General features: G+C 39.3%; 1 protein-coding gene and 1 non-coding gene across 2 annotated transcripts in view; one reads left to right on the forward strand and one right to left on the reverse strand.

Moving 5' to 3' along the window:
* LOC119532393 overlaps positions 1-26,730 on the reverse strand; it is a 53,911-nt gene that overhangs the window by 10,823 nt on the left and 16,358 nt on the right. The window contains exons 2-3 of the mRNA XM_037834798.1: positions 22,300-22,432; positions 19,887-20,473 (exon numbers count right to left, since the gene is read on the reverse strand). Coding sequence (XP_037690726.1) covers positions 19,888-20,473; positions 22,300-22,337 — 624 coding nt within the window. The 5' untranslated portion in view covers positions 22,338-22,432 and the 3' untranslated portion in view covers position 19,887. The remainder of the gene's footprint in view (positions 1-19,886; positions 20,474-22,299; positions 22,433-26,730) is intronic.
* LOC119533575 lies at positions 20,305-20,468 on the forward strand. The gene has a single exon (XR_005216699.1). It is a non-coding gene; the product is annotated as a U1 spliceosomal RNA (small nuclear RNA).

Below are 26,730 nucleotides of genomic sequence, written 5' to 3' on the forward strand. Positions count from 1 at the left end.
CAGCCATTACAGTTCCCAGTGCTGTGACTCAAAGAAGGGTGGAGACAGCACAAGCAGAGAGAAAGAGACCACTGAAATGCTAATGACCCCCCCTAGGGGGTCTGTCTTCTCTAAGAGGAAAGGGGTGGGGCTCTTTCCATTCAGAACCAGACCCCAGAGCCTGGGGGAACACGGCCACACCTCCTCACACCAGTCAAGAATTATAGGCTAACACGTGCCACCTGCTGGGCAGAAAAGCACAGTGACCTGAGGCACCACAGGAATCAGTTTTCTAAGAGACACCCTCAGGGAAACCAGATACTGAATATTTCTTCCCTCTGGGACCTGAGCCTGTTCTGGTCTGGGAAAACCTGATTGGGGTAACCAAGGAAACCATGCCTAAACAACAGAAAATTACAATCTACACTAAGAAAAACAAAATTATGGCCCAGTCAAAAGAACAAACATACACTTCAACTGAGATACAGGAATTTAAATAACTAATGCTAAATCAATTAAAAAAGTTTAGAGAAGATATCTCAAAAGAGACAGAGGCTGTAAAGAAAATACTGGGCATACATAAGGCAGAAATCAAAAGTTAAAAAAAACAACTAGTAGAATCTATGGAAATGAAAGGCACAACACAAGAGACAAAAGACACAATGGAAACATACAATAGCAGATCTCAAGAGGCAGAAGAAAACACTCAGGAACTGGAGAACAAAACACCTGAAAGCCTACACGCAAAGAAGCAGATGGAGAAAAGAATGAAAAAATATGAGCAACATCTCCGGGAACTTAAAGATGAAACAAAGTACAAGAATGTATGTATCATTGGTGTCCCAGAAGGAGAAGAAAAGGGAAAAGGGGCAGAAGCAATAATAGAGGAAATAATTAATGAAAATTTCCCATCTCTTATGAAAGACATGAAATTACAGATCCAAGAAGCGCAGTGTACTCCAAACAGAATAGATCTGAATAGGCCTATGCCAAGACACTGAATAATCAGATTATCCAACATCAAAGACAGAAAGAATCCTGAAAGCAGCAAGAGAAAAGCAATCCATCACATACAAAGGAAGCTTAATAAGACTATGTGCGGATCTCTCAGCAGAAACCATGGAGGCAAGAAGGAAGTGGTGTGACATATTTAAGATACCGAAAGAGGAAAACTGCCAACCAAGAATCCTATATCCAGCAAAGCTGTCCTTCAAATGTGAGGGAGAGCTCAAAATATTTTCTGACAAACAGACAATGAGAGACTTTGTGAACAAGACACCTGCACTACAGGAAATACTAAAGGGAACACTACAGAGTGATAGAAGACAGGAGTACATGGTTTGGAACACAATTTTGGGAGATGGTAACACAGCAATGTAAGTACACTGAACAAAGATAACTATGAATACGGTTGAGAGAGGAAGGTTGGGAGCATGTGAGACACCAGAAGAAAGGAGGAAAGATAAAAACTGGGACTGTGTAACTTGGTGAAATCTAGAGTGTTCAACAATTGTGATAAAATGTACAAATATGTTCTTTTATGAGGAAGAACAAGCAAATGTCAACCTTGCAAGGTGTTAGAAATGGGGAGGCATTGGGGGAGGAATGCAATCAACGTAAACTAGAGACTGTAACTAACAGAATCATTGTATTATGCTTCCTTTACTGTAACAAAGTCAATATACCAAGGTAAATGCAGATAAGAGGGGGGGATAGGGGAGGCATGTTAGACAACTGACATTGGTGGTGTTGTCTGACTCTTTACTCTGCCTTGATTTAAGGTTATTTTTCCTTTTGCTGCTTTCTAGCTGTCATTTTTCTTCCTCTTTCTTTTGCCTCTCTACCTTCTTTGACTCTCCCTCCTGCCTTGTGGAAGAAATGTAGATGCCATTATATAGATAGTGGTGAAGGTGGTGAACACATAAATATAAGACCATAAAGAGAACAATCGATTATTTACTTAGGATGGAATGTACGGTGTGTGAACAAAACCATATTAAAAAAAAATGGGTTATGACAAAACCTCGAGGGCAATATACTGAGTGAAATAAGCCAGACACATAAGGAAAAATATTGCAGGGTCTCACTGATAGGAACTAATGATAATATGTAAACTCATAGACATGAAATATAAGGTACCAAGATATAGGACGCAAGATGTGAGAATAACTAACAGTGCTGAATGGTGTGTGAATGTGGTGGAAAGGGGAAGCTCAGAGTCATATATGTCACTAGAAGGAAAGTTGGAGATGAAAAGATGGGAATGTATAAAACTGAATCCTATGGTGGGCAATGTCCATGATTAACTGTACAAATATTAGAAATCTCTTCCATGAACCAGAACAAATATATGACAATACAATTAGAAGTTAATAATAGAGGAGCATATAGGGAAGAAATATATACCTATTGCAAACTATATACTACAGTTAGTAGTATTTCAACATTTTTTCATAAACAGTAACAATTGTACTATACCAACACTACGAGTCAACAATTGAGGGGCGTTGGTTAGGGATATGGGAGGATTCGAGTTTCCTTTTCTTTTTTTCTTTTTTCATCTTTTACTTTATTTCTTGTCTGGAGTAATGAAAAGCTTCTAAAAATTGAACAAAAATTAGGTGTGGCTATGGATGCACAGCTGTATGAGGGTACCAGGGGCAACTGATTGTACACTTTGGATCTTTGGATAATTGTATCGTATCTGAACAATCCCAATAAAAATTAAAAAAAAAAAGTATCGTATCAATGCCTTAATTGGGATATTTTCATGGCCTTAGAACTGTAAATTTCTGAACTAATAAACCCCCATTGTAAAACCCAATAAATTTCTGGTATTTTGCATCTCAGCAGCTTTAGCAAACCAAAATACAAGCCTATCAAATTTTTGGTCAGCATTGACTAAAACAATGAAAATTCACTTTCACAAACCTACTACAACTTTCCGTATCTGTTCAGGTCTTGTCTTACATGTTAAAACTAGCCATTTTATTTTAGGACAAAACTATACTCCCATAGACAAGCTTATCAAGTTTTAGTCAGCATTGACTCTGGCAAGGAAATTTCACTTCCACAAACTTTCACAACTTCTCATATTCACTTACGCTTTGTTATATGCATTCTTGAGCACAAAACTAGACACCTTTCCTTAACAAAGCACATCCTGTATACTTTACATACTACCATACCTTAAGTCACCAAAAAGATCTTTGATACTGTCTTTAAGCATACTACAAAACAGTTATTTTTAAAATGTTTGCTCAAAATACAATTTTATTTCATTAAACACAAATCATCTGTTTCAGTTTGCTGAAGCTGCCAGAATGCAATATGCCAGAAATGGGCTGCTTTTTCAATGTGGATTGTGCCAGTTTGGATATATCATGTCCCCCAAGAAAAAGCCATAATCTTTTAATCCACTCTTTTGGGATTTTAGGATTTGGTTGGAATCTTTGATTGACTGTTTCCATGGAGACATGACTCAATCAATTGGATGAGACCTTTGATTGAATAATTTCCATGGAGGTGTTACCCCACCCATTCAGAGTGGGTTTTATTAAATCACTGGGGTCCTATAAAAAGAGTTCATAGACAGAAGGAGCTCAGAGCAACTGAGAGTGACAATTTGGAGAGCAGCTGCAGCTAAGAGAGGATAAAATGCCCCAAGAGCAACATTTCAGAGAACACCATTTTGAAACGCCACCTGGGAGCAAGCAGACACCAGCCACATGCCTTTCGATCTAACACAGGTTTTCCAAACGCCAATGGCCCCATACTTCAGTAAAGGTACCCGATTGTTGATGCCTTATCTTGGATACTTTATGGCCTTCAGACTGTAACTTTGTAACAAAATAAACCCCTTTTATAAAAGCCAATCCACTTCTGGTATTTTGCATAATGGCAGCATTAGCAAACCAGAACAGGGATTTATTAGAACTTACAGTTCTAAGGCCATGAAAATGTCCAAATTAAGGCATCAAGAAGAAGATACCTTCTGTGAAGAAAGGCTGCTAGCATCTGGGGTTCCTCTATCACATGGAAAGGCACACGGTGACATCTGCTGATCCTTCTCTCCCGAGCTGTTTTCAATGACTTTCTCAGCTCCCCCAGGAGCTTTTCCTCTCTTAACTTCTCCATGGCAAACTCTGGATTTCATCTCTTAGCTTCTCTGAGCTCTCTGAGTTTCATCTGTCTTTTATCCTCTCATAAAGCACTGCAGCAAGGGGATTAAGACTCAATTTGAATGGAATGAGTCACATCTCAGTTGAAATAGCCTAACCAAAAGGCCCCACCCATAATAGGTCTGCCCCAACAAGAACGGATTAAAAGAACATAATCTTGCTTTCAGGATGATGGTGGATTTGGTGAGACACAGCAAAACTCTCCTCCGAGAAAAACACTAAAGGACAGCAAGCACTCCAGAACAGCAGTTCCAGAGTTCCAACGGCTGGGCAGGGACTTCTACACCATAGTGAGTAGGTACTTGGAGAAACTGAGAGACTGCATTTAAGACTGGTGACTGTTCAGCCCAGAATGCTGCAGGGAAATGGGTGGTTGGAGCCAGCTGATGAATGGGGAGGGTAGCAGCCTTCAATGCCCCAGGAATCCTCCTTAGCACTTGGCTCAGGTGATAACCATTTGCAGACCCATGGCCAAGGGCCCCTGTGCCAGGAACTGGCAGTTGGAGCAGGCAGACAAGCATGGAAGAGGACAGGTTTCCATGCCCATGCAGCCATCTTTGCAGTTGGCTGGGGAGATAACCCATCAAAGCACCATGGCCAAGAGGTTCCTTGAGGGAATTTGGGATTCAGTGGCCTTGTGACAGCCTCCACTCTTCCTCCTTGGAAGCCTGCAGTTTGCACAGCCTAGGGGCAAAGACACCACACAGAAGTGCCAGGAGCCCTCCCCCAATCCCAGGGATTTGTGGGTACATGACAGACAGGGACTGTGGGACATTTGAAATGGAAGATGAGAAGCACAACTCTGCAGTCACAGAGTACTCCACCTGCAGCTGTGGAAACAGCCAGGACCACTGTGTTCTGGAGCAGACTCCCTGCCAAACTGAGCAGGGTAAGCCCCCCACCCCACCCCAGGATTGGCAGTCCCCAGTGCACACAGAAAATTGGTGCACTGATTGGACTTCCACATGGTTTGGACTCTGACTCAGTGCAGAGACGAAGTTGGGAAAGAGCTGGCTTGAGGGTACGAGGTGTCTCAAGAGCACCATCTGCTGGTAGGTCAGGGAGAGTACAGTCCATCAAGCTGTAGCTCTGACAAATTTTAGATAAATGTTCAAATAATCCTGCATATCTTAAAAGAACCCTATCAACATATTCAAAAGCCAAGAGGCCAAAAACAATAGAAAATTATAAAGCATATGAAGAAACCAGATGATATGGATAACCAAATGTCCAAATTAAAAAGCCAGAGGAGACAGAGAATTTGGAGCAATTAATCCAAGAAGTACATGCAAACATGCAAACATGGCTCAGGATATAAAGGACATGGATAAGACTCTAGAAGAGCATAAAGAAGAATTTGCAAGAGTAAATTTAAAATAGCAGATGTCATGGAAATAAAAGATTCTTATGATGGTTGGGTTCATGTGTCAGTTTGGCCAGGTGATGGTGTCCAGGTGTCTGGTCAAGCAAGCACTGGCCTAACTATTACTGCAAGGACATTTGTGGCTGGTTAATAAATCAGAGGCTGGTTTATTAAATCATCAGTCAATTGACTGCAGCTGTGACTAATTACATCAACAAAGGGTGTGTCTTCCACAATGAGAGAATTCAATCAGCTGGATTTAATCCAATCAGTTGAAGACTTTTAAGCAAGACAGAGGACCTTCACTTCTTCTTCGGCTTCCCAGAAAAGCACTACCTGAGGAGTTCATTGAATTTGCCAGAGCGTTTCCTGAGGAGTACATTGAACACTTCATCGAAGTTGCCAGTTCGCTACCTGAGGAATTCATTGAACATCTTCATTGGAGTTGCCAGTTTGCTACCTGCCCTATGGAATTTGGATTCATGCATACTCACAATTGCATAAGACACTTTATAAAATCTTATATTTATAGACATCTCTTGTTGATTGTGTTTCCCTAGAGAACCCTAATACAATACTGTTGATCAAATTTAAAAGATTCTTGAGACATATAACAGAAGATTTGAAGAGGTAGAGGAACAAATTAGTGACCCCAAGGGCAGCATGATGGAATGCAAAAGCACAAAACAATGAATGCAAAAGCACACACACAAAAAAATTGAACTGGAGCTCAGGGAAATGATGGACAACATGAAGTGCACAAGTATAAGAATCATTGGTGTTCCAGAAGATGAAGAGAAGAATAAAAGGCTAAGAAGAACATTCAAAAACATTGTTGGGGAAAATTTCCCAACACTTCTAAACAACATAAATATGTAAATCAAAGATGCCCAATGGACTCCAAATAGAATAAATCCAAATAAACCCACCCCATGATGTATTCTGATCCGATTGTCAAATGCCAAAGAGAAGGAGAAAGTTCTGAGAGCAGCACAGGAGAAGCAATACACCACATACACAGGAAACAACATAAGAGTAACTACTGACTACTCAGCGGGCACCATGGAGGCAAGAAGGCAGTGGTATGACATATTTACAATGCAAGCCAAGAATTCTTTATCCAGCAAAGCTCTCCTTCAAATTGAAGGAGAGCTTAAAATTTTCACAAACAAATGCTGAGAGAATTTATTAACAAGAGACCTGCCCTATATGAAATAGTAAAGAGAGCTCTATTGGCTGAGAAAAAAAGAAAGGAGAGAGAAGCCTGGAGAAGGGCATAGAACTGAAGAGTATTAGTAAGGGTAACTTAGAGGAAATGAACAGAGAGGGGAAAAAAATAGATCTGACAAATAAAAACCAAAGGATAAGATGGCTGATTCAAGGACTGTCTTCACAGTAATAACATTGAATGTGAATGGATTAAACTCACTGTTCTAGTTTGCTAATGCTGCCAGAATGCAAAACACCAGAAATAGATTGGCTTTTATAAAGGGGGTTTATTTGGTTACACAGTTACAGTCTTAAGGCCATAAAGTGTCCAAGGTAACACATCAGGAATCGGGTACCTTCACTGGAGGATGGCCAATGGGGTCCGGAAAACCTCTGTTAGCTGGGAAGGCACATGGCTGGCATCTGCTCCAAAGTTCTGGTTTCAAAATGGCTTTCTCCCAGGATGTTCCTCTCTAGGCTGCAGTTCCTCAAAAATGTCACTCTTAGTTGCACTTGGGGTATTTGTCCTCTCTTAGCTTCTCTGGAGCAAGAGTCTGCTTCCAACGGCCGTCTTCAAACTGTCTCTCATCTGAAGCTCCTGTGCTTTCTTCAAAGTGTCCCTGTTGGCTGTAGCAAGCTCACTCCTTCTGTCTGATCTTATATAGTGTGCCAGTAATTTAATTCAACACCTCCATGGAGATTATCCAATCAGAGTCATCACCCACAGTTGGGTGGGTTGTATCTCCATAGAAACACTCAAAGAATTTCAATCTAATTAACACTCATAGGTCTGCCCACTCAAGATTACATCAAAGATAATGGCATTTGGGGGCATAATACATTCAAACTGGCACACTCCCCAATTATAAGATACAGATTAGCAGAATGTAGTTAAAAATATGAACCATCAATATGCTATTTACAAGAGACTCATCTAAGACCTAGAACACAAAGAGAATGAAAGTGAAAGGATGGAAAAAAATATTCCACACAAGCTACAGCAAAAAGAAAGCAGGGGTAGCAATACTAATCTCAGATAAAATAGACTTTAAATTCAAAGATGTCATAAGAGTTAAATAAGGTCACTACATACTAATTAAAGGGACTATTCAACAAGAAGAAATAACAATCATAAATGTTTATGTAACCAATCAAGGTGCTCCTACATGAGACAAACACTGGCAAAACTGAAGGAAGCAATAGATGTTTCCACAAAAACTGTGGGAGACTTCAGTACAGCACTCTCTCCTATGGTCAGATCAACCAGACAGAGGATCAGTAAGGAAACTGAGAATCTAAACAATGTGATAAATGAATTAGACTCAACAGATATATATAGAGCATTACATCCCAAATTATGAAGATATACATTCTTCTCTAGTGTTCACAGAACTTTCTCCAGGATAGGTCATATGCTAGGGCATAAAACAAGCTGCAATAAATTTTAAAAGATTGAAACTATTCAAAGTACATTCTCTGACCACAATGGAATGCAACTAGAAGTCAATAACTATAAAAGATCTAGAATATTCACAAATATCTGGAGGTTAAACAACACATTCCTAAACAATCAGAGGGTCAAAGAAGAAATTGCAAGAGAAATTGCTAAATATCTAAAGATGAATGAAAATGAGAATACGACATATCAAAACTTATGGGATGCAGTGAAGGCGGTATTGAGGGGGAAATTTATAGCTCTAAATGCATACATTAAAAAGGAAGAAAGCTACAATAAAAGAACTAATGAAACAACTAAAAAAGCTAGAAAATGATCAGCAAACTAATCCTAAAGCAAGTGGAATAAAAGAAATAACAAGGATTAAAGCAGAAATAAATGATATGGAGTACAAAACAACAACAGAGAGAATAAATAAAACCAAAAGTTGGTTCTTTGAGAAGATCAACAAGTTTGACAAACCCTTAGCTAGAATGACAAAATCAAAAAGAGAAAAGACCCAAATAAAAAAAAATAATAAATGAGAGAGTGGACATTACTGCAGGTCTCAAAGAAATTAAAAGTCATAAGAGGATACTATGAACAACTGTATGCCAACAAACTAGACAATTTAGAGGAAACAGATAATTTTCTGGAAACATATGAATGACCTAGACTGACTAGAGAAGAAAGAGAAGACCTAAACAAATCCATCACAAGTAAAGAGATCGAATCATTCATCAAAAAACTTCCTACAAATAAAAGCCCAGGGCCAGATGGCATCACAGGGGTATTTTACCAAACTTTCCAAAAAGAATTGACACCATTCCTACTCAAACTCTTTCAAAAAATTAAAGAAAATGGAACACTACCTAACTCATTTTATGAAGCAAACAACACTCTAATATCAAAACCAGATAAAGATGCTACAAGAAAGGAAAACTACAGGACAATCTCCCTAATGAATATAGATGCAAAAATCCTCAACAAAATACTTTCAAATTGAATCCAAAGACACATAAAAAAATTATACCCCATGATCATGTGGGGCTCATCCCAGGCATGCAAGTGTGGTTCAACATAAGAAAATCAATGTAATACAACACATTGACAAATCAAAAGGGAAGAAGCAAATGCTCATCTCCATATATGCTGAAAAAGCATTTGACAAAATTCAGCATTTTTTTATTATTGTCATTAACTTTATTTGTCAAAAAATAAAAACATTTCCAGATAAAACAGAGCAAAGGAATAAGAAAAACATCCTTTTTTGACAAAAACACTACAAAAGGTAGGAATTGAAGGAAACTTCCTCAATATGATAAAGGGCATATATGAAAAACCCACAGCCAGCATGGTACTCAATGGTGAGAGACTGAGACTTCCCTCTAAGAAAAGGAATGAGACAAGGAAGCCCATTGTCACCACTACTATTCAACATTGTGCTAGAAATTCTAGCCAGAGCAATCTGGCAAGACAAAGAAATAAAAGGCATCCAAATAGGAAAGGAAGAAGTAAAACTGCCATTGTTTTCAGATGATATGATCTTATATTGAGAAATCAATGGCATAGCTACTTGAGCTAATAAAAAAATTCAGCAAAGTGGCAGGATACAAGATTAATGCATCTAAGTCATGACCTAACTGAAGAGATACTGAAGAAAAAGATTCCATTCACAACAGCAAATAAAAAAATCAAGTACCTAGAAATAAACTTAACCAAGGGTGTAAAAGGCCTCTACACAGAAAATTACATAAATTTACTAAAAGAAATAAAAGGGTACTTATAGAGATGGAAATATATGCCATGTTCATGGATAGGAAGGCTAAACGTTATTAAGATGTCAATCCTACCCAAACTGATCTACAGATTCAATGCAATACCAGTCAAAATTCCAACAACCTACTTTGCAGACTTGGAAAAGCTAGTTATCATATTTACTTGGAAGGGAAAGAGGCCTTGAATTGTTACAAACATTCTAAAAAAGAAAAACGAAGTGGGAGGACTTACACTTCCTGACTTTTAAGCCTACTATAAAGCCACAGTAGACAAAACAGCATGGTATACATACAAAGATAGACATATTGATCACTGGAATGAAATTGATGATTCAGAGATATACCCCCAGATCTATGGCCAACTGATTTTTGATAAGGACCCCACATCCACTAAACTAGGACAGAATAGTCTCTTTAACAAATGGGGCTGGGAGAACTGAATAGCCATATCCAAAAGAATGAAAGAGGACCCCTACCTCACAACCTACACAAAAATTAACTCAAAGTGGATCAAAGACCTCAATATAAGAGACAGTACCATAAAACTCCTAGAAGATAATGTAAGGACACATCTGTAAGACCTAGTATTAGGAGGGTGCTTCTTAGATCTTACACCCAAAGTACAAGCAACAAAAGAAAAAGTAGATAAATGGGAACTCCTCAGAATCAAAAGCTTCTGTATGTCAAATGAATTTGTTTAAAAGGTGAAGAGGCAGCCAATGCAATGGGAGAAAATATTTGGAAACCATGTATCTGATAAGAGACTGATATTTTGCATACATAAAGAAATTCTACAACTGAATGACAATAGTTGCAAGGTATATACCCAGAAGACTGAAAGCAGTGACATGAACAGATATTTGTACACTGATGTTCATAGCAGCATTGTTCACAATTGCCAAGAGATGCAAACAATCCAAATGTCCTTCAACAGATGAGTGGATAAGCACAATGTGGTATATGCATACCATGGAATACTACACATCAGTAAGAAAGAATGAGGGTGTGAAACATATGACAACATGGATGAAACTTGAAGACATAATGCTGAGGTGAAATAAGCCAGACACAAAAAAAAGAGATATCATGTTACCACTAATGTGAACTCCACGAAAAACAAAATAGGTGTCTTATAATGTAGAATATAGGGAACCTAGAGATAGGCAGAAGTTAATGATGGGGGAATGAAAGTGTAATATGTATAGATATGATAATGAAGATGAACTTAATGGTATGGGAATGGTCAGGTATAACTATGGTTTGTTGATAGGCTTATAAGTATCAGTGATGCACTGAAGGCAAACATGTTTGTAAATGGTTGTTTAAAGGCATGTAACCCACAGAGTAAGACCACAAACCTAAATAAGTGTTAGCATGATATGCTTATAAGGTATGACAGTGGTGCAGAGGGTTAACAACAGAGTGGTATTTGGAAAAACTACCCATTACATATTAAAGAGTATATTTAATAGGACTATTTTACCAACACTACATTAATACTAGGGATGAATAATTAGGAGCTGATAAGAGCTCTGAGATATATTATTGTGATAGTTGTTTAAGGTTGAAAGTGATAATGATTGTACAACTAAGTGAAGATAATGTAAGAAACTGACCATTTATCTTGGTATAGAATATATATTAAATGAAATTAGGAACCCACTACTTAATAAATCAAGCCCTTGACTTGAGACTTGCTCTTGTGAAACTTAGGGTTGTAAATGGGAGGCTGAGCCCTCCTATAATTATGCTAAGAGTCACCTACAGGGAGCCTCTTTTGTTGCTCAGATGTAGCCTTTCTCTCTCTAAGCTCAACTCACCAAATAAATTCATTAAACTGCCCCATGAGAAACATGACTCCCAGGGGAATGTATCTCTCTGGTGACATGGGATATGACTCCCAGGAATGAGACTTGCCCTGGCAGCCAGGGATTGAAAATGCCTACTTAACCAAAAGAGGGGAAAAAGCTGAGGTCACAGTGGCTGAGAGATCCCAAATAGAGTCAAGAGGCTATCCTGGAGGTTTCTCTTATGCAAACTCCAGCTAGACATCCCAAATGGCCACAGTACACAATACCCTTACCAAAAGTAGTCCCCAAATGCCTAGGTCCCTGAGATTCTTAAAAGAGTCACTTGCTAAGTTTTTTCTCTCAGAAAATTAAATCCACCAAAGTAGAGTGTTCCTATGCCAGAAAAGTCCTAAAACCCAGAGGCAACAGCCTCTTTAAGAACAACAATCAGATGCAGCCCCCTTCTCCATACTGTCAACATCCCTTTTCAATATGAACAAGTTAGGGTGCTCCCTGCTTAGACACCCCTGAAGATGGACAAAGAGATTAAGTGAGAGCAAGGGGTAGTAACAAACAAGATAAGATTTAACAAAGTTCTATGAATACTGAAACTTTATATAAATATATATTTATTTTTAGATGTTGTAGTGTTGGAATAGCTGTAAGGAGGTAAATGACATGGTGGAATTGTACCCTCTAACATCTTTTGAAATTTGCTTCACAACTACTCATGAATTGTGCTTTTGAAAGTCTTCACCTTTCTGTATATACACTATATTGCATAACAAGGAAAGAACTAAAACTGTGGAAATGCAACAGACAACAATTTTTGAAATTACCTATATAACTGCTCATTGAGCTGTACAGCAAAAGTTAACATCTTTCTGTATGTATGTTATATTTTACAATAATGGAAGTAGCTGAAGTTGTGGAACTGTTTATCCATGATGTTCTTTGAGATTTTTTCTCTACTTGTTAAATCATACTTTGAAATTTATCACTGTTATGTATATATGTTAAAGTTCACAATAAAAATGTATTTTTAAAAAAATAGTCTTTTCCAGGAACATAACAGATTCAAACCAGCACACCATCTTAAAGATCTAATAGAAATAATGCTAACTTATTTTATCAGTAAACTTGTATAAATTTAGGGAGTATCAAATTTACCCAAGTAGAATTAAATTGTATTTGTTTGGTTCAAAAGTCATCATAAAAACAAGAATAGGACTAGACTTTCTCTCTGCATTTTTTGAATTCAATTTTATTGAGATTGTTCACATACCATACAATCATCCAAAGTGCACAATCAATTGCCCATAGTACCATCATACAGCTGTGAATCCATTATTCCAGAAAAGAAATAAAAACAAAAAAGAAAACTCAAATCCTCCCATACCCTAACCACCCCCCCCTCCATTAATGACTCATGGTATTGATATAGTACATTTATTACTGTTGATGAAAGAACATTAAAATACTACTAAATGTAGTACATAATTTGCAATAGGTATATTTTTCCCTATAATCCCCTCTATTATTATCTTCTAGTTATAGTGTCATACATTTATTCTAGTTCATGAACGAGATTTCTAATATTTGTACAGTTCATCATGGACAGTGTCCACCACAAGATTCACTGTTTTATACATTCCCATCTTTTAACCTCCAACTTTCCTTCTGGTGACATAGGGGACTCTAAGCTTCCCCCTTCCACCATATTCACACACCATTCAGCACTGTTAGTTATTCTCACAATTACATGCTACCATTACTTCTGTCCATTTCAAAACACTTAAGTTCAACCTAGTTAAACATTCTGTTCATAATAAGCAACTGGTCCCCATTCTTTAGCCTTGTTCTATATCCTGGTAACTTATATTTCATGTCTATGAGTTTACATATTATAGTTAGTTCATATTAGTGAGACTATACAATATTTGTCCTGTGTCTGACTTATTTCACTCAATATAGTGCCCTCAAGGTTTCTTCATCAACCCATTTTTGTTTTTTGTTTCTTTTTTAAGCAGTTTTCTTCACCCACCATACATTCTATCCTAAGTAAACAATCAATGGTTCCATGTATAATCACGTATTTATGCATTCACCACCATCACCACTATCTATATAAGGACATCTCCATTTCTTCTACAAAGGAGGAAGAGTCAAAGAAGGTAGAGAGGCGAAAAAAATGACAGCTAAAAAGCAATGAAAGGAAAAATAGAATTAAACTAAAGTACAATAAAAGAGTCAGACAATGGCACCAATGCCAAGAATCCCATACTCCTCCCTTATATCCCACTCATATAGGCATTTAGCTTTGATATATTGCCTTTGTTACATTAAAGGAAGCATAATACAATGTTTTTGTTAACTATAGTCTCTAGTTTGCATTGATTGTATTTTTCCCCAATATCACCCTGTTTTTAACTCCTTGCAAGGCTGACATTCATTTGTTCTCCCTCATGTAAAAACATATTTGTAAATTTTATCACAACTGTTGAGCGCTCTAGGTTTCACTGAGTTATACAGTCCCAGTCTTCATCTTTCCTTTTCCTTCTGGTGTCCCACATGCTCCTAACCTTCCTTTTTCAACCATACTCACAGTCATCTTTGTTCAGTGTACTTACATTGTTGTGTTACCATCAACCAAAATTGTGTTCCTGGCAGCGAGGGATTGAAAATGCCTACTTGACCAAAAGAGGGGGAAAAGAAAGGTAACAAGCTGAGGTCACAGTGGCTGAGAGATCTCAAATAGAGTTGAGAGGCTATCCTGGAGGTTTCTTTTATGCAAACTCCAGCTAGACATCCCAAAATGGCCACAGTACACCATGCCCTTACCAAAAGAAGTCCCCAAATACCTAGGTTCCTGAGATTCTTAAAAAAGTCATTGCCTAAGTTTTTTCTTTCAGAAAATTAAATCCACCAGAGTAGAGTGTTCCTATGCCAGACAAGTCCTAAAACCCAGAGGCTATTAGTACCCACTCCTGTCTTTTCCTATCTGTCTGTAGTGCTCTCTTTAGTATTTCCTGTAGTGCGGGTATCTTGTTCACAAACCCTCTCATTGTCTGTTTGTCAGAGAATATTTTAAACTCTCCCTCATATTTGAAGGATAGTTTTGAAGGATAGTTTTGCCAGATATAGGATTCTTGGTTGGTGGTTTTTCTCTTTTAGTATCTTAAATATATCACAACCACTTCCTTCTTGCCTACATGGTTTCTACTGAGTAATCCGCACATAGTCTTATCAAGCTTCATTTGTATGTGATAGATCTCTTTTCTCTTGCTGCTTTCAGGATTCTTTGTCTTTGATGTTTGATAATCTGGTTATTAAATGTCTTGGCATAGGTCTATTCAGATCTATTCTATTTGGGGTACGCTGTGCTTCTTGGATCTGTAATTTTATGTCTTTCATATGAGATGAGAAATTTTCATAGATTATTTCCTTTATTATTTCTTCTGCCCCTTTTCCCTTCTTTTCTCTTTCTGGGACACCCATGACACATACATTCATGTGCTTCATGTTGTCATTCAATTCCCTGAGATGTTGCTCATAGTTTTCCATTCTTTTTCCTATCTGTTCTTTTCTGTGTAGGATTTCAGGTGTCTTGTTCTCCAGTTTCTGAGTGTTTTCATCTTGCCTCTTGAGATCTGCTGTTGTATGTTTCCATTGTGTTTTTCATCTCTTGTGTTCTGCTTTCATTTCCATAGATTCTACCAATAGTTTTTTCAAACTTTCAACTTCTACCTTATGTTTGCCTAATGTTTTCTTTATATCCTTCATCTCTTTTGCCATATCTTCCCTGAACTTGTTGCCTTGGTTTTTTAATTGATTAGCATATTTCTTTGAAAATCTTTAATTGATTGTTTCATTAAAGTGAAACAATATCTCAACTCTATCTTAATTGAGATGTAAGGTTGTTCCTTTGACTGGACCATATTTTCATTTTTCCTAATGTAATTTATGGTTTTCTGTTGTCTAGGCATCTGGTTTCCTTGGTTACCCCAATCAGATTTTCCCAGATCAGACCAGGTTCAAGTCTCACAAGGGGGCTATATTAAGAGTCAAGTTTCCCTGAGGGTGTGTCTTAGAAGATTTTACTGAAGCTTCTGACCACTGTGCTTTTCCTAACCTGCCCAGCAGGTGGCACCTGTCAGCCTGTCACTCCCGACTGTTGTAAGGGGGTGTGGCCCCTTTAATGCTTAGCTTGGTTTGTTTCTGTTTTGACTGTTTTCCCCCAGGCCCTGGGGTCTGATTTCTGAAGGGCAGGCCAGCTGCAGAGCTGGGCCACACCTTCCTGGTAGGGAAGGTACATCCCCTAGGGAGTTATCTTCTGCATTTGAATAGCTCCTGTTCTAGTTTGCTAATGCTGCTGGAATGCAAAACAGCAGAAATGGATTGGTGTTTATAAAAGGGGGTTTATTTGGTTACATAGTTACAGTCTTAAGGCCATAAAGCGTCCAAGATAACACATCAGCAATCGGGTACCTTCAAGGGAGGATGGCCAATGGTGTCTGGAAAACCCCTATTAGCTGGGAAGGCACATGGCTGGTGTCTGCTACAAAGTTCTGGTTTCAAAATGGCTTTCTCCTAGGACATTCCTCTCTAGGCTGCAGTTCCTCAAAATTAGCTTCTCCAGAGCAAGAGTCTGCTTTCAACAGCCATCTTCAAACTGTCTCTCATCTGCAGCTCCTGTGCTTTCTTCAAAGTGTCCCTCTTGGCTGTAGCTCCTATTCAAAACATCACTCACAACTGCAATGAGTTCCCTCTTCCCATCAGCTCATTTATATGGCTCCATTGATCAAGGCCCACACTAAATGGGTGGGGCCACGCCTCCATGGAAATATCCAATCAGAGTCATCACCCACAGCTGGGTGGGGTGCATTCCAATGAAACACTCAAGGAAATCTAATCAAAACTGATAACGTCTGCCCACACAAGATTACATCAAAGATAATGGCGTTTGGGGGACACAATACATTCACACTGGCACAGCTCCTTTGTCTCTTTGACTCTGTTAACTCCACCCCTGTCTGGGTCAGAGTGCTGTGTACTGAAAATGGCTGATGCTCTCTCCACTGAGCCTTTAACGTGGAGAGAGAGAAAAAAGGAAAGAAAGCCCCCTTTCATAGCCAGTCCACAGCTCCCCGGTTTCACCCATCAGTCAGATAGAGCACCCAATATTCTGGGCTCCCTTTCCTGGGTACAGGTGTTTTCTGGCTCTCCAATGTAAGTCTCTAAAAGCCTCTGTATTTTTCCTTATTTCTTTTTTTAATTAAATTTTTTTTTCTGTCAGCCCGACCTTCTCTCCACAGGGAGTGACCTCAGGGTACTTTGCTGCTTGTTAGGGGTTTGTCTATGTTTGTAGCTTGTATTCAGCAGTCTACATTTGTTAATTAAAACCTCAGTTGGAGCTGGGCTGAGCTATATTCGCTTGCTCCAAGAATGCTTTCTCCCACAGTGAGGTCCTCCACTTCAAACTGCCATGGTGGGAGGGGGTTCCTGGCACAGATCCGCAGTTTTTACTTTCAGAATCTATGCTGTGATCTCAGCCATTCCACCCAGTCCAGGTTGGTGTACGATGTGTGGCCAGTCATGGATGTCTCCCAGAAGTTGTTCCAGATTATTTACTAGTTGTTCCTGGTTGTTTATTAGTTGCTCCAGGGGACTAACTAAATTCCACACCTCTCTGTGCTGCCATCTTGCCACTCCTCTCACTCTGCATTTTGCAGCTGTTTGCCTTTTTTTTTTTTCTATTGGAAGTTAAAAAAAAATCTTTGTTTCTTTTCATGATCTCTTCAAATTATGAATAACCTCAAAAGCATCAAGTCCTGGAAAATATATCAAAATTCTTTAATTTGTCCCATAAGCATAGCATAAATCCAGGAAAACTTTTCCATAGTGCTCAAGGACTTTTTCCTTTACTTACTGAAATTTAGCAATTAATCTTATTCAATTACACCTATCCCAAGGCTATTTATATTTTCATAATGCTTTGTTAATTGTGGTTATTATTGCCAAGCTATTAATGGGAAAAAAAATTATTTTAAATTGGGAATTCTCTCAGAACACACATGTCCTATTCTGCAAAATTTCCTGTTTGCCCACCATTCCTAATCTCCAGGCCCAGGCAGAAAGAATTCTAAACCAAGCCCACACCTCCTCTATCTGCACCCAACCCTTCCCCAATAGCTGCTTTAGCTGGTTCATTGTATTTTGCCAAGATTTAAGAGGCCCCAGGGGGGTAGGGATAGGTGAGACAGAAAGATGAGGCCTGGTCTGTTGAAATTGGTTTTATTTTCAAATGAGTGTTTCAGTTTGCTAAAGATGCCCTTAGACAAAATACCAGAAAAGGATTGGCTTTTATAAAGGGGATTTATTAGTTCACAAACCTACAATTCTAAGGCCATGAAAATGTCCAAATTAAGGCATCAACCAGAGGATATCATCACTGAAGAAAAGCCAGTGGCATCGAGAACACCTCTGTCAGCTGGGAAGGCACATGGCTGGTGTCTGCTGGTCCTTTGTTCCTGGGTTCTAGTTTCAAAATGGTTTTCTCCAAAATGTCTCTGGGCTTCTGTCTCTTTTATCTTCTCTCTCATAGCCTCTGGGCATCCTTGCTTGTTCTCCCAGGTTGTTTGTTTCTAAGCATCTGGGTGTTCTCTCTTGGCTTCCCCCAGGCAAAATCTGGGCTTCATCTCTTAGTTTAGCATCTCAAAACGTCTTCCTGTCTGCATCTCCAAGGGTCTGGATCTCTGTTGGTCCCTGAGCTCCCTTAAGGATTCCACTAAACTAATCAAGACCCACCTGAAATGGTTAAATGGGTGGGGTCACTCCTCCATGGAAATAATCTAATCAAAAGGTCTCACCCATAGTTGGTTGGGCCACATCTCCATGAAACAACCTAATCAAAAGATTCCTCCCATAATAAGTCTGCACTGACAAGTTTGGATTAAAGGCACATGGCTGTTGTGGGAGACATATTACATCCAAACCAGCACAATGAGAGTGATGGGATTTAAGACATATAAGGTGGCCTCAGAATTAGCGAGAGTTCCTATGACCTTCTTTTAGTTGTTTCCCATTATTAGAGCTACATGACTTAAAGATATGACTCGGACAACTGGAAAAGTTTTTGCCATTTCCCAAGGCAGCCCTAGAAGCGCGCGCGCGCGCACACACATACACACACGCTTATTTATCTTTAAGCAATTCAAACAGAACTCTTAAGAAATTTTGTTTGCTAATTTGGTATTAGCATCCGGAGGGGAGGAAATATACATTGAACAGACACAAATAGAAAGTTAGACAGGCACATAAAACAGAAATAGAAATATAAAACACTAATTTGAACCCTACTTTTTCATTCTTTTCTGATATGCTTGACTATTACTCCAATTTGGGTTACAGTTGGTAATGTTGAAGTAACTAAGCTTTCTATTTTCTTACACTCTTCTCTGTAGAGTGGGGTATTATTTTTCCAGTTATGTAAATCTGATGTGGAGAATGGAGTATGCACATATACAAATCCTCTCGGGCCTCCCTGTACATCTACTACTCTAGGCACTTGCAGGATGGGTAGAAGTTTTGCTGGTGGCTCTGTTGCTGGTTTTAGAGAGCTGCTATAGCCAAACTGACTACCCTGGAGGCTATGGAAGGGGGAGACCATTTCTATCTCAGGCTCTCTTACCTTCAGTAAAGCATAGATACAGAAGAGGAGAAGAGGTAGGGAAGCTTCTTCCTTTCCTGATCTATTGGCCCCTCAGTGGAAGTGGGGCAGATGAAGGAGTTAATATAAGTTCTATTGCATCCTCCAGATTTGAATCAGGGAGGACAATTTTTTTTTTCTTTTCTCCACTAATATTTGCAGGTAAGATTTTATATTTTCAAGATTTGAATCAGGGAGGACATTTTTTTCTTTTCTCCACTAAAAATCTGCAGTTAAGATTTGCTATTGTCTAACAAACTGTAACCTCCATTTTATATGAAGGTGGTTTAGCACTTAACATTACTGAGGATGGGGAGTGGGGGACGCAAAAGGCCTTTCCTGAGTTTTCGGTGACTTGAGGATGCTTTCGGGCCAGCGAGAAGGAAACGGACCGAGACCACGTTTCTGCTGAAATACAGGTGAAGCCAAACCGGAGCCCGGACCTCAACGCCCCCTCGGCGGTCCCCTCAAGCGGTGGGCGGCGGCTGTCGCGAGATCCTGTCTTCTCCCGCCTCCCCTACCGGTCCGGGGCAAGTCTCCCAGGCTCCCGCGCCGCCTGCAAAAGACAGACAGGGCTCCCGCGTCCGGTTGGAAGAAGGACCGGAGCGCCGGGGACATCGCGACAGGGGCGTGGCGTATGTAGGTGAGCAGAGCGCAGAGGCCGCTGGTCCCTCGCAGCCCGGGCTCCCACGTCTCGCGAGCTTGTAATATCCGAATATTCCCGAGGTGGCGTTTCCGACTTCTGAGGTCGGAGAAAAGGGGGTTCGGGAAGTGCGGGTGCGGAGGGCGCGCGTGGGAAGTGACCGTCTGTGAAGAGCGCGGCGGCGGCGAGTGCACGGGGCGAGGCGGGGCGAGCAACTCATACTTACCTGGCAGGGGAGACACCATGATCACGAAGGTGGTTTTCCCAGGGCGAGGCTTATCCATTGCACTCCGGATGTGCTGACCCCTGCGATTTCCCCAAATGTGGGAAACTCGACTGCATAATTTGTGGTAGTGGGGGACTGCGTTCGCGCTTTCCCCTGATTTTCTGTGGTTAAAGTAAGATTTTTGTTTTCTTAGAGGGCTGAGATTGGTTGTTGTTCGTAGAGCTTTGTACTTTCTTGAATCATTTTTGTGTAAGTACCATACCAAGTTTTACGATATGTTTTCAGGTAAATTTTGTGTGTTCGGTAGGTTTGTGTCAACGGGAGCGAAGGCTTTAAAAGCAGTCAATCCCCATCTTTCCACTTTGGATGTAATTTCCTATTTTAGTCCCCACCCGGCCACTTTAGATGTAATTTGCTGTTCCTATCTTTGCAGTTTGTTTTATTGGATCCCAACCCTTACCGTAGTTAACATGAAAGATTCCTACAGTTCTCTTGATTGTAGGATAGAGGATTTCTCTTTCTTTTAAACACCCTTTCTATCCACGCAGTTAAAACATTTTTGCGTTAAGTTTAGGCCTTGAGTATCTTGACACCTATCACTTAGTTTTACATGGGTATTATCAAAAATTTATGATGAAGATGACCCTACTTTTACTCTGCCAATAACCACCAAATAACTGAATTGGATTTACCAGCCCAGACCATGGGAGTGCAATATGTAACTGATCGCAAATAAACTGTGGGAATTATTACCGAGAGTCCAGAAAGAAAAAGTACGTAGCAAAATGTTTTCCAGTAAAATGTGATTCCTAAAGTAATTCAAATAACCACTCCTGTGAATAAAGCAGCCAGCAAGTCAACATATGATAATAGCAGTAACTCTGCTAGGATATCTCTGCTCGTTTGGGTTTAGTACCAGTATCAGTTATTCTCAAGTTTCAAGGTTCTGTCCTCCTGAGGTGCTGACTTCACTTGGGAAGCATGACTCCAGCCAGGTTTTTCTTTCACTTTGATAGCTAAATGGGTGATCCTCAGCACTTGCAAGGGTCCCATCTTGCCTCTGGAACCCTTTTGTAAAGTGGCAGACTTCTGGCAGGTCCCCCCAAATCCTTATGACTTTATGTCTCAGGATTTCTTAAGAACAGAGAAGCCCTTTAAGTACTGAACATGATTATGAGAGGATTCTGTTAAATTAGGCATAGGTCATGGTCTCAGACCCAAATTCATAGGCCTATCAAACACAAATTCAAAGAGAGAGCTTGCTTGCAGGGGTTACTCTAATTTCTAACAAGGCTGGAAGTAAAGCTCTAGGCCACTTTAGCCCAGTAGATTGCTGAATCTTAGCCAATGAGTTTTTCTGAGTTGGACTCATCTGCTCTACTCATCCAGAGGACTGAAGATGATAGGAGGCATGATACTTTATAGGAATCTGCAAACATTTACATAATTCCTGGAAGACAGTAGAAATAAAATTGCTTCCTCTGTCTGGTGCAATATGCTCTGATATCCCAAAAATGGGAATTATGTTTGCTAAGAGAACCTTTACCACTGCGTCAGCTTTTGAAGAATGAAAGGATTCAGGCCTGGGACCTTATATACTCCGTAACTAGATAAAATCTCTTGCTTTTCGCAGGCATTACTTGTATGAAATTCAAGTGCCGCCTGGTTCCTGGTGAAGTTGGCTGGGAAAACTGCCTGCATTAACCTTAGGGGTGGTCTTCAAAGAATTCTGCTGGCAAAAGCACATCTCTTTAATATGTTTTAAATAATTGCATCATTTAATAGATGTAGTGAGAGCATAGTACTTTTAAAAATCCCTCTAACCAAGATGATTTTGTTGATGACACATCAATACTAACCAAGTTTGCCGGCTTGAATCTGTTATGTACCCTGTAGAAGACTATGTTGTTCAATCTAGGCTTGTGGGGGCAGATCTACTGTGGGTAGGCTCTTTTGATTAGGCTGTTTCCATGAAGATGTGACTCACCCATTTGTTGGTGGGCCTTTTGAGTAGATCATTTCCATGCAGATGTGACCCCATCCATTCAAGGTGAGACTTAATGAGTTCACTGGAGTCCTTAAGAGAGCCGACACAGACCTTGATGTCTGGAGATGCTAAGCTAAAAAACAAAGCTCAGAGTTTGCCCCGAAGAAGCTAAGTAAGAACCCACAGACACTTAAGGAGAAAGCCAGTGGAATCAGAAGCTAAAAGCAATTCCACCCGGGAGCAAGGGACCAGCAGCTGCCAGCCACGTGCCTTCCGAACTGACAGAGATATTCTAGACACCACTGGCCTTTCCTCAGTGAAGGTATCTGTGCCAGTTTGGATGTATTATGTCCCCCAAAATGCCATGTTCTTTGATGCAGTCCTGTGGGTGCAGACATATTAGTGTTGATTAGGCTGGAACCTATTGATTGTTTCTGTGGATATGTGACTCAGCCAACTGTGGGCAAGACCTTTGATTGGATAATTTCCATGGAGGTGTTACCCCACCCATTCAGGGTGGGTCTGAATTAAATCACTGGAGCCATATAAAAAAGCTGACAAACAGAAGGAACTGAGAGCAGCTGTGAGTGATGTTTTAGGGGGGAAATGAGAGAGACATTTTGGAGACGGCCATTAAAAGCAGACTTATGCAAGCCCAGATTTGCTTTGGAGAAGCTAAGAGAGTACAAAACGCACGAAGAGCAACATTTTGAAGAAGGCACAGGAACTGAGAGAGGAGCTGTAACATAACCTGGGATCAACAGGTGCCAGCCACGTGCCTTCCCAGCTAACAGAGGTTTTCCAGATGCCAGTGGACTTTCTCCAGTGAAGGTACCCTATTGTTGATGCATTCCGTTGGACACTTTATGGCCTTAAGACTGTAAATTTTTAACCAAATAAACCCCCTTTATAAAAGTCAGTCCATTTCTGGTGCTTCGCAAAGCAGCAGCATTAGCAAACCGGAACACAAGTAAACAGGGATTGTGGTATAAGAATTATTTTCTTAGGTAAATCCTAGAACCCAATCTAATAATTTTTTCCCATTTTCTCAATCTTCTGTCCATCTCCTTTTGGGAAGCGTATTTTTGAAAATGAACAAAAGGTTCTTGTATTAGAAGTAGGACTTTGCTATTAAACAAACAGGAAACTACAAGTGTTGGAGACAATGTAGAAAAACAGAAACACCTTTTCACTGCTGTTGAGAATGTAAAATGGTACAGCCACTGTGGAAGACTGGTGGTTCCTCAGAAAGCTAAGTATAGAGTATACAGTTCTGGCAATCCCACTACTCAGTATATACCCAGGACATTTGAACACAAGGACGCAGACAGATGCTTGCACACCGATGTTCACAGTGGCATTATTCACAATTGCCAAAATATGGCAACAACTCAAGTGTCCATCAACTGGATAAACAAAATGTGGTATACACCTTTGATGGAACATTATTCAGCAGTAAGAAGGAATGAAGTCCTGAAGCACACGATAACATGGATGAAACTTGAGGATGTTATGTTGAGTGAAATAAGCCACACAAAATGACAAATATTGTATGATCTCACTAATACGGACTAATTATAATATGTAATCTCATAGACATAAAATCTAGAATACAGGTTATCAGGAGACAGAATGTGGCTAGAGAATAGGGAGCAATTGCTTAATATGCACCGACTTTTAAACTGTGTGAAGGTAAACGTTTGGAAATGGATAGAGATGATGATATTATGTTACTGTGAATATAATTAACAGTGCTGTATTGTGTCTGAATGTGGTTGAAAGGAGAAGTTTAGAGTCAAGTATGTCACAGAAGGAAAGCTGACATGGGACAAATATTGATTTTAAAATATGTTCAATATTTAATTTAAAGTGATGCATATATTCTTTGATAAATAACACTATGTCAGATCTTGAAAATATTCACCATTTCCAGATTTTCTTCAGTGTTTTCCTATATCTCTAATAATAAATAACTGAGGAATGCAACATCTGAAAAAAATAACAAAATAAAACATGGGAATGTATAATACAGTGAATCTTGCATTGGAAAATGACTGTGATTAACAGTACCAATATTTAAAAGTTCTTTCATGAATTAGAACAAATGTATGACACTGTTACAAGGAGTTAATAATAGAGTGGTATATTCGGGAAATGAATTTATTGCAAAATGGACTATAGTTATCAGTAATATCTTAATATTCTTTCATCAACAGTAACAAATGCACCACACCAATACCAGGGAGTCTGTAATGGGGAGGTACATGTGCGATAGGGGTATGGGATGTTTTGGGTTTTCTGTTTTATTATTTATTTATTTATTTATTTATTTTTGGAGTAATGAAAAGTTCTAAGATTGATTGTGGTGATACAGACACAACTATGGGATGGTGATACTGCAAGCCATTAATTGTATACTTTGGATAGATTGACTATATCTCAATAAAACTGCATTACTTTTTTTAAGTGGGACTTCCGGAGTCTGTATTAAACATTTGGAGTCTGTCACATTGTAAAAGCAGCTTTTGCAGCTCTGTCAGCAAAACCACTGTCTCTGGAAATTTTGTTGTTCTACCCTAAGTGAACTTTACAAGAGTTTACTGACAATCTGAGTATGCAGTGGTAAAGCCTCTCACAAATCAGCTGTCAACTTTTCAGGGGATATCTTAGTTCCCATCGAAGTGAAGAAACCCCATTTTTTTTCCCAAATTCCCCTGTGCTTGACAGACACAAACACATATTCATTACCAGTGTATATACCACTTTAACTTCTGAACCAAGAATTCCAGTTCTAGGAATTGCTCTTAACTCAGCTGCTTGTGCCAACAGACAAACATAAACATCCAAAATTTTGTGACAAGTCACCACAGCAGGAGGAAGCCTGAAGTTGCTCTTTTTTATCCTCAGTTATATCCTGTCAGAAAACACCAAATCTGAAGGGGAAGAAAAGGGTAAAGGTCTAGGAAGAGTATTCAAAGAAATTGTTGGGGAAAACTTCCCAAATCTTCTAAACAACATAAATACACAAATCATAAATGCTCAGCGAACCCCAAATAGAATAAATCCAAATAAACCCACTCCGAAACATATACTGATCACACTGTCAAACACAGAAGAGAAGGAGCAAGTTCTGAAAGCAGCAAGAGAAAAGCAATTGACCACATACAAAGGAAACAGCATAAGACTAACTAGTGACTACTCAGCAGCCACCATGGAGGCGAGAAGGCAGTGGCACGATATATTTAAAATTCTGAGTGAGAAAAATTTCCAGCCAAGAATACTTTATCCAGCAAAAGCTCTCCTTCAAATTTGAGGGAGAGCTTAAATTTTTCACAGACAAACAAATGCTGAGAGAATTTGCTAACAAGAGACCTGGCCTACTGGAGATACTAAAGGAGCCCTACAGACAGAGAAACAAAGACAGGACAGAGAGACTTGGAGAAAGGTTCAGTACTAAAGAGATTCGGTATGGGTACAATAAAGGATATTAATAGACAGAGGGGAAAAATATGACAAACATAAACCAAAGGATAAGATGGCTGATTCAAGAATTGCCTTCACGGTTATAACGTTGAATGTAAATGGATTAAACTCCCCAATTAAAAGATATAGATTCGCAGAATGGATAAAAAAAAATGAACCATCAATATGTTGCATACAAGAGACTCATCTTAGACACAGGGACACAAAGAAACTGAAAGTGAAAGGATGGAAAAAAATATTTCATGCAAGCTACAGCCAAAAGAAAGCAGGTGTAGCAATATTAATCTCAGATAAAATAGACTTCAAATGCAGGGATGTTTTGAGAGACAAAGAAGGCCACTACATACTAATAAAAGGGGCAATTCAGCAAGAAGAAATAACAATCGTAAATGTCTATGCACCCAATCAAGGTGCCACAAAATACATGAGAGAAACACTGGCAAAAGTAAAGGAAGCAATTGATGTTTCCACAATAATTGTGGGAGACTTCAACACATCACTCTCTCCTATAGATAGATCAACCAGACAGAAGACCAATAAGGAAATTGAAAACCTAAACAATCTGATAAATGAATTAGATTTAACAGACATATACAGGACATTACATCCCAGATCACCAGGATACACATACTTTTCTAGTGCTCATGGAACTTTCTCCAGAATAGATCATATGCTGGGACATAAAACAAGCCTCAATAAATTTAAAAAGATTGAAATTATTCAAAGCACATTCTCTGACCACAATGGAATACAATTAGAAGTCAATAACCATCAGACACTTAGAAAATTCACAAATACCTGGAGGTTAAACAACACACTCCTAAACAATCAGTGGGTTAAAGAAGAAATAGCAAGAGAAATTACTAAATATATAGAGACGAACGAAAATGAGAACACAACATACCAAAACCTATGGGATGCAGCAAAAGCAGTGCTAAGGGGGAAATT

The sequence above is a fragment of the Choloepus didactylus genome, chromosome 4 (genome assembly GCF_015220235.1).
Source record: "Choloepus didactylus isolate mChoDid1 chromosome 4, mChoDid1.pri, whole genome shotgun sequence".
Lineage (NCBI taxonomy): Eukaryota > Metazoa > Chordata > Mammalia > Pilosa > Megalonychidae > Choloepus > Choloepus didactylus.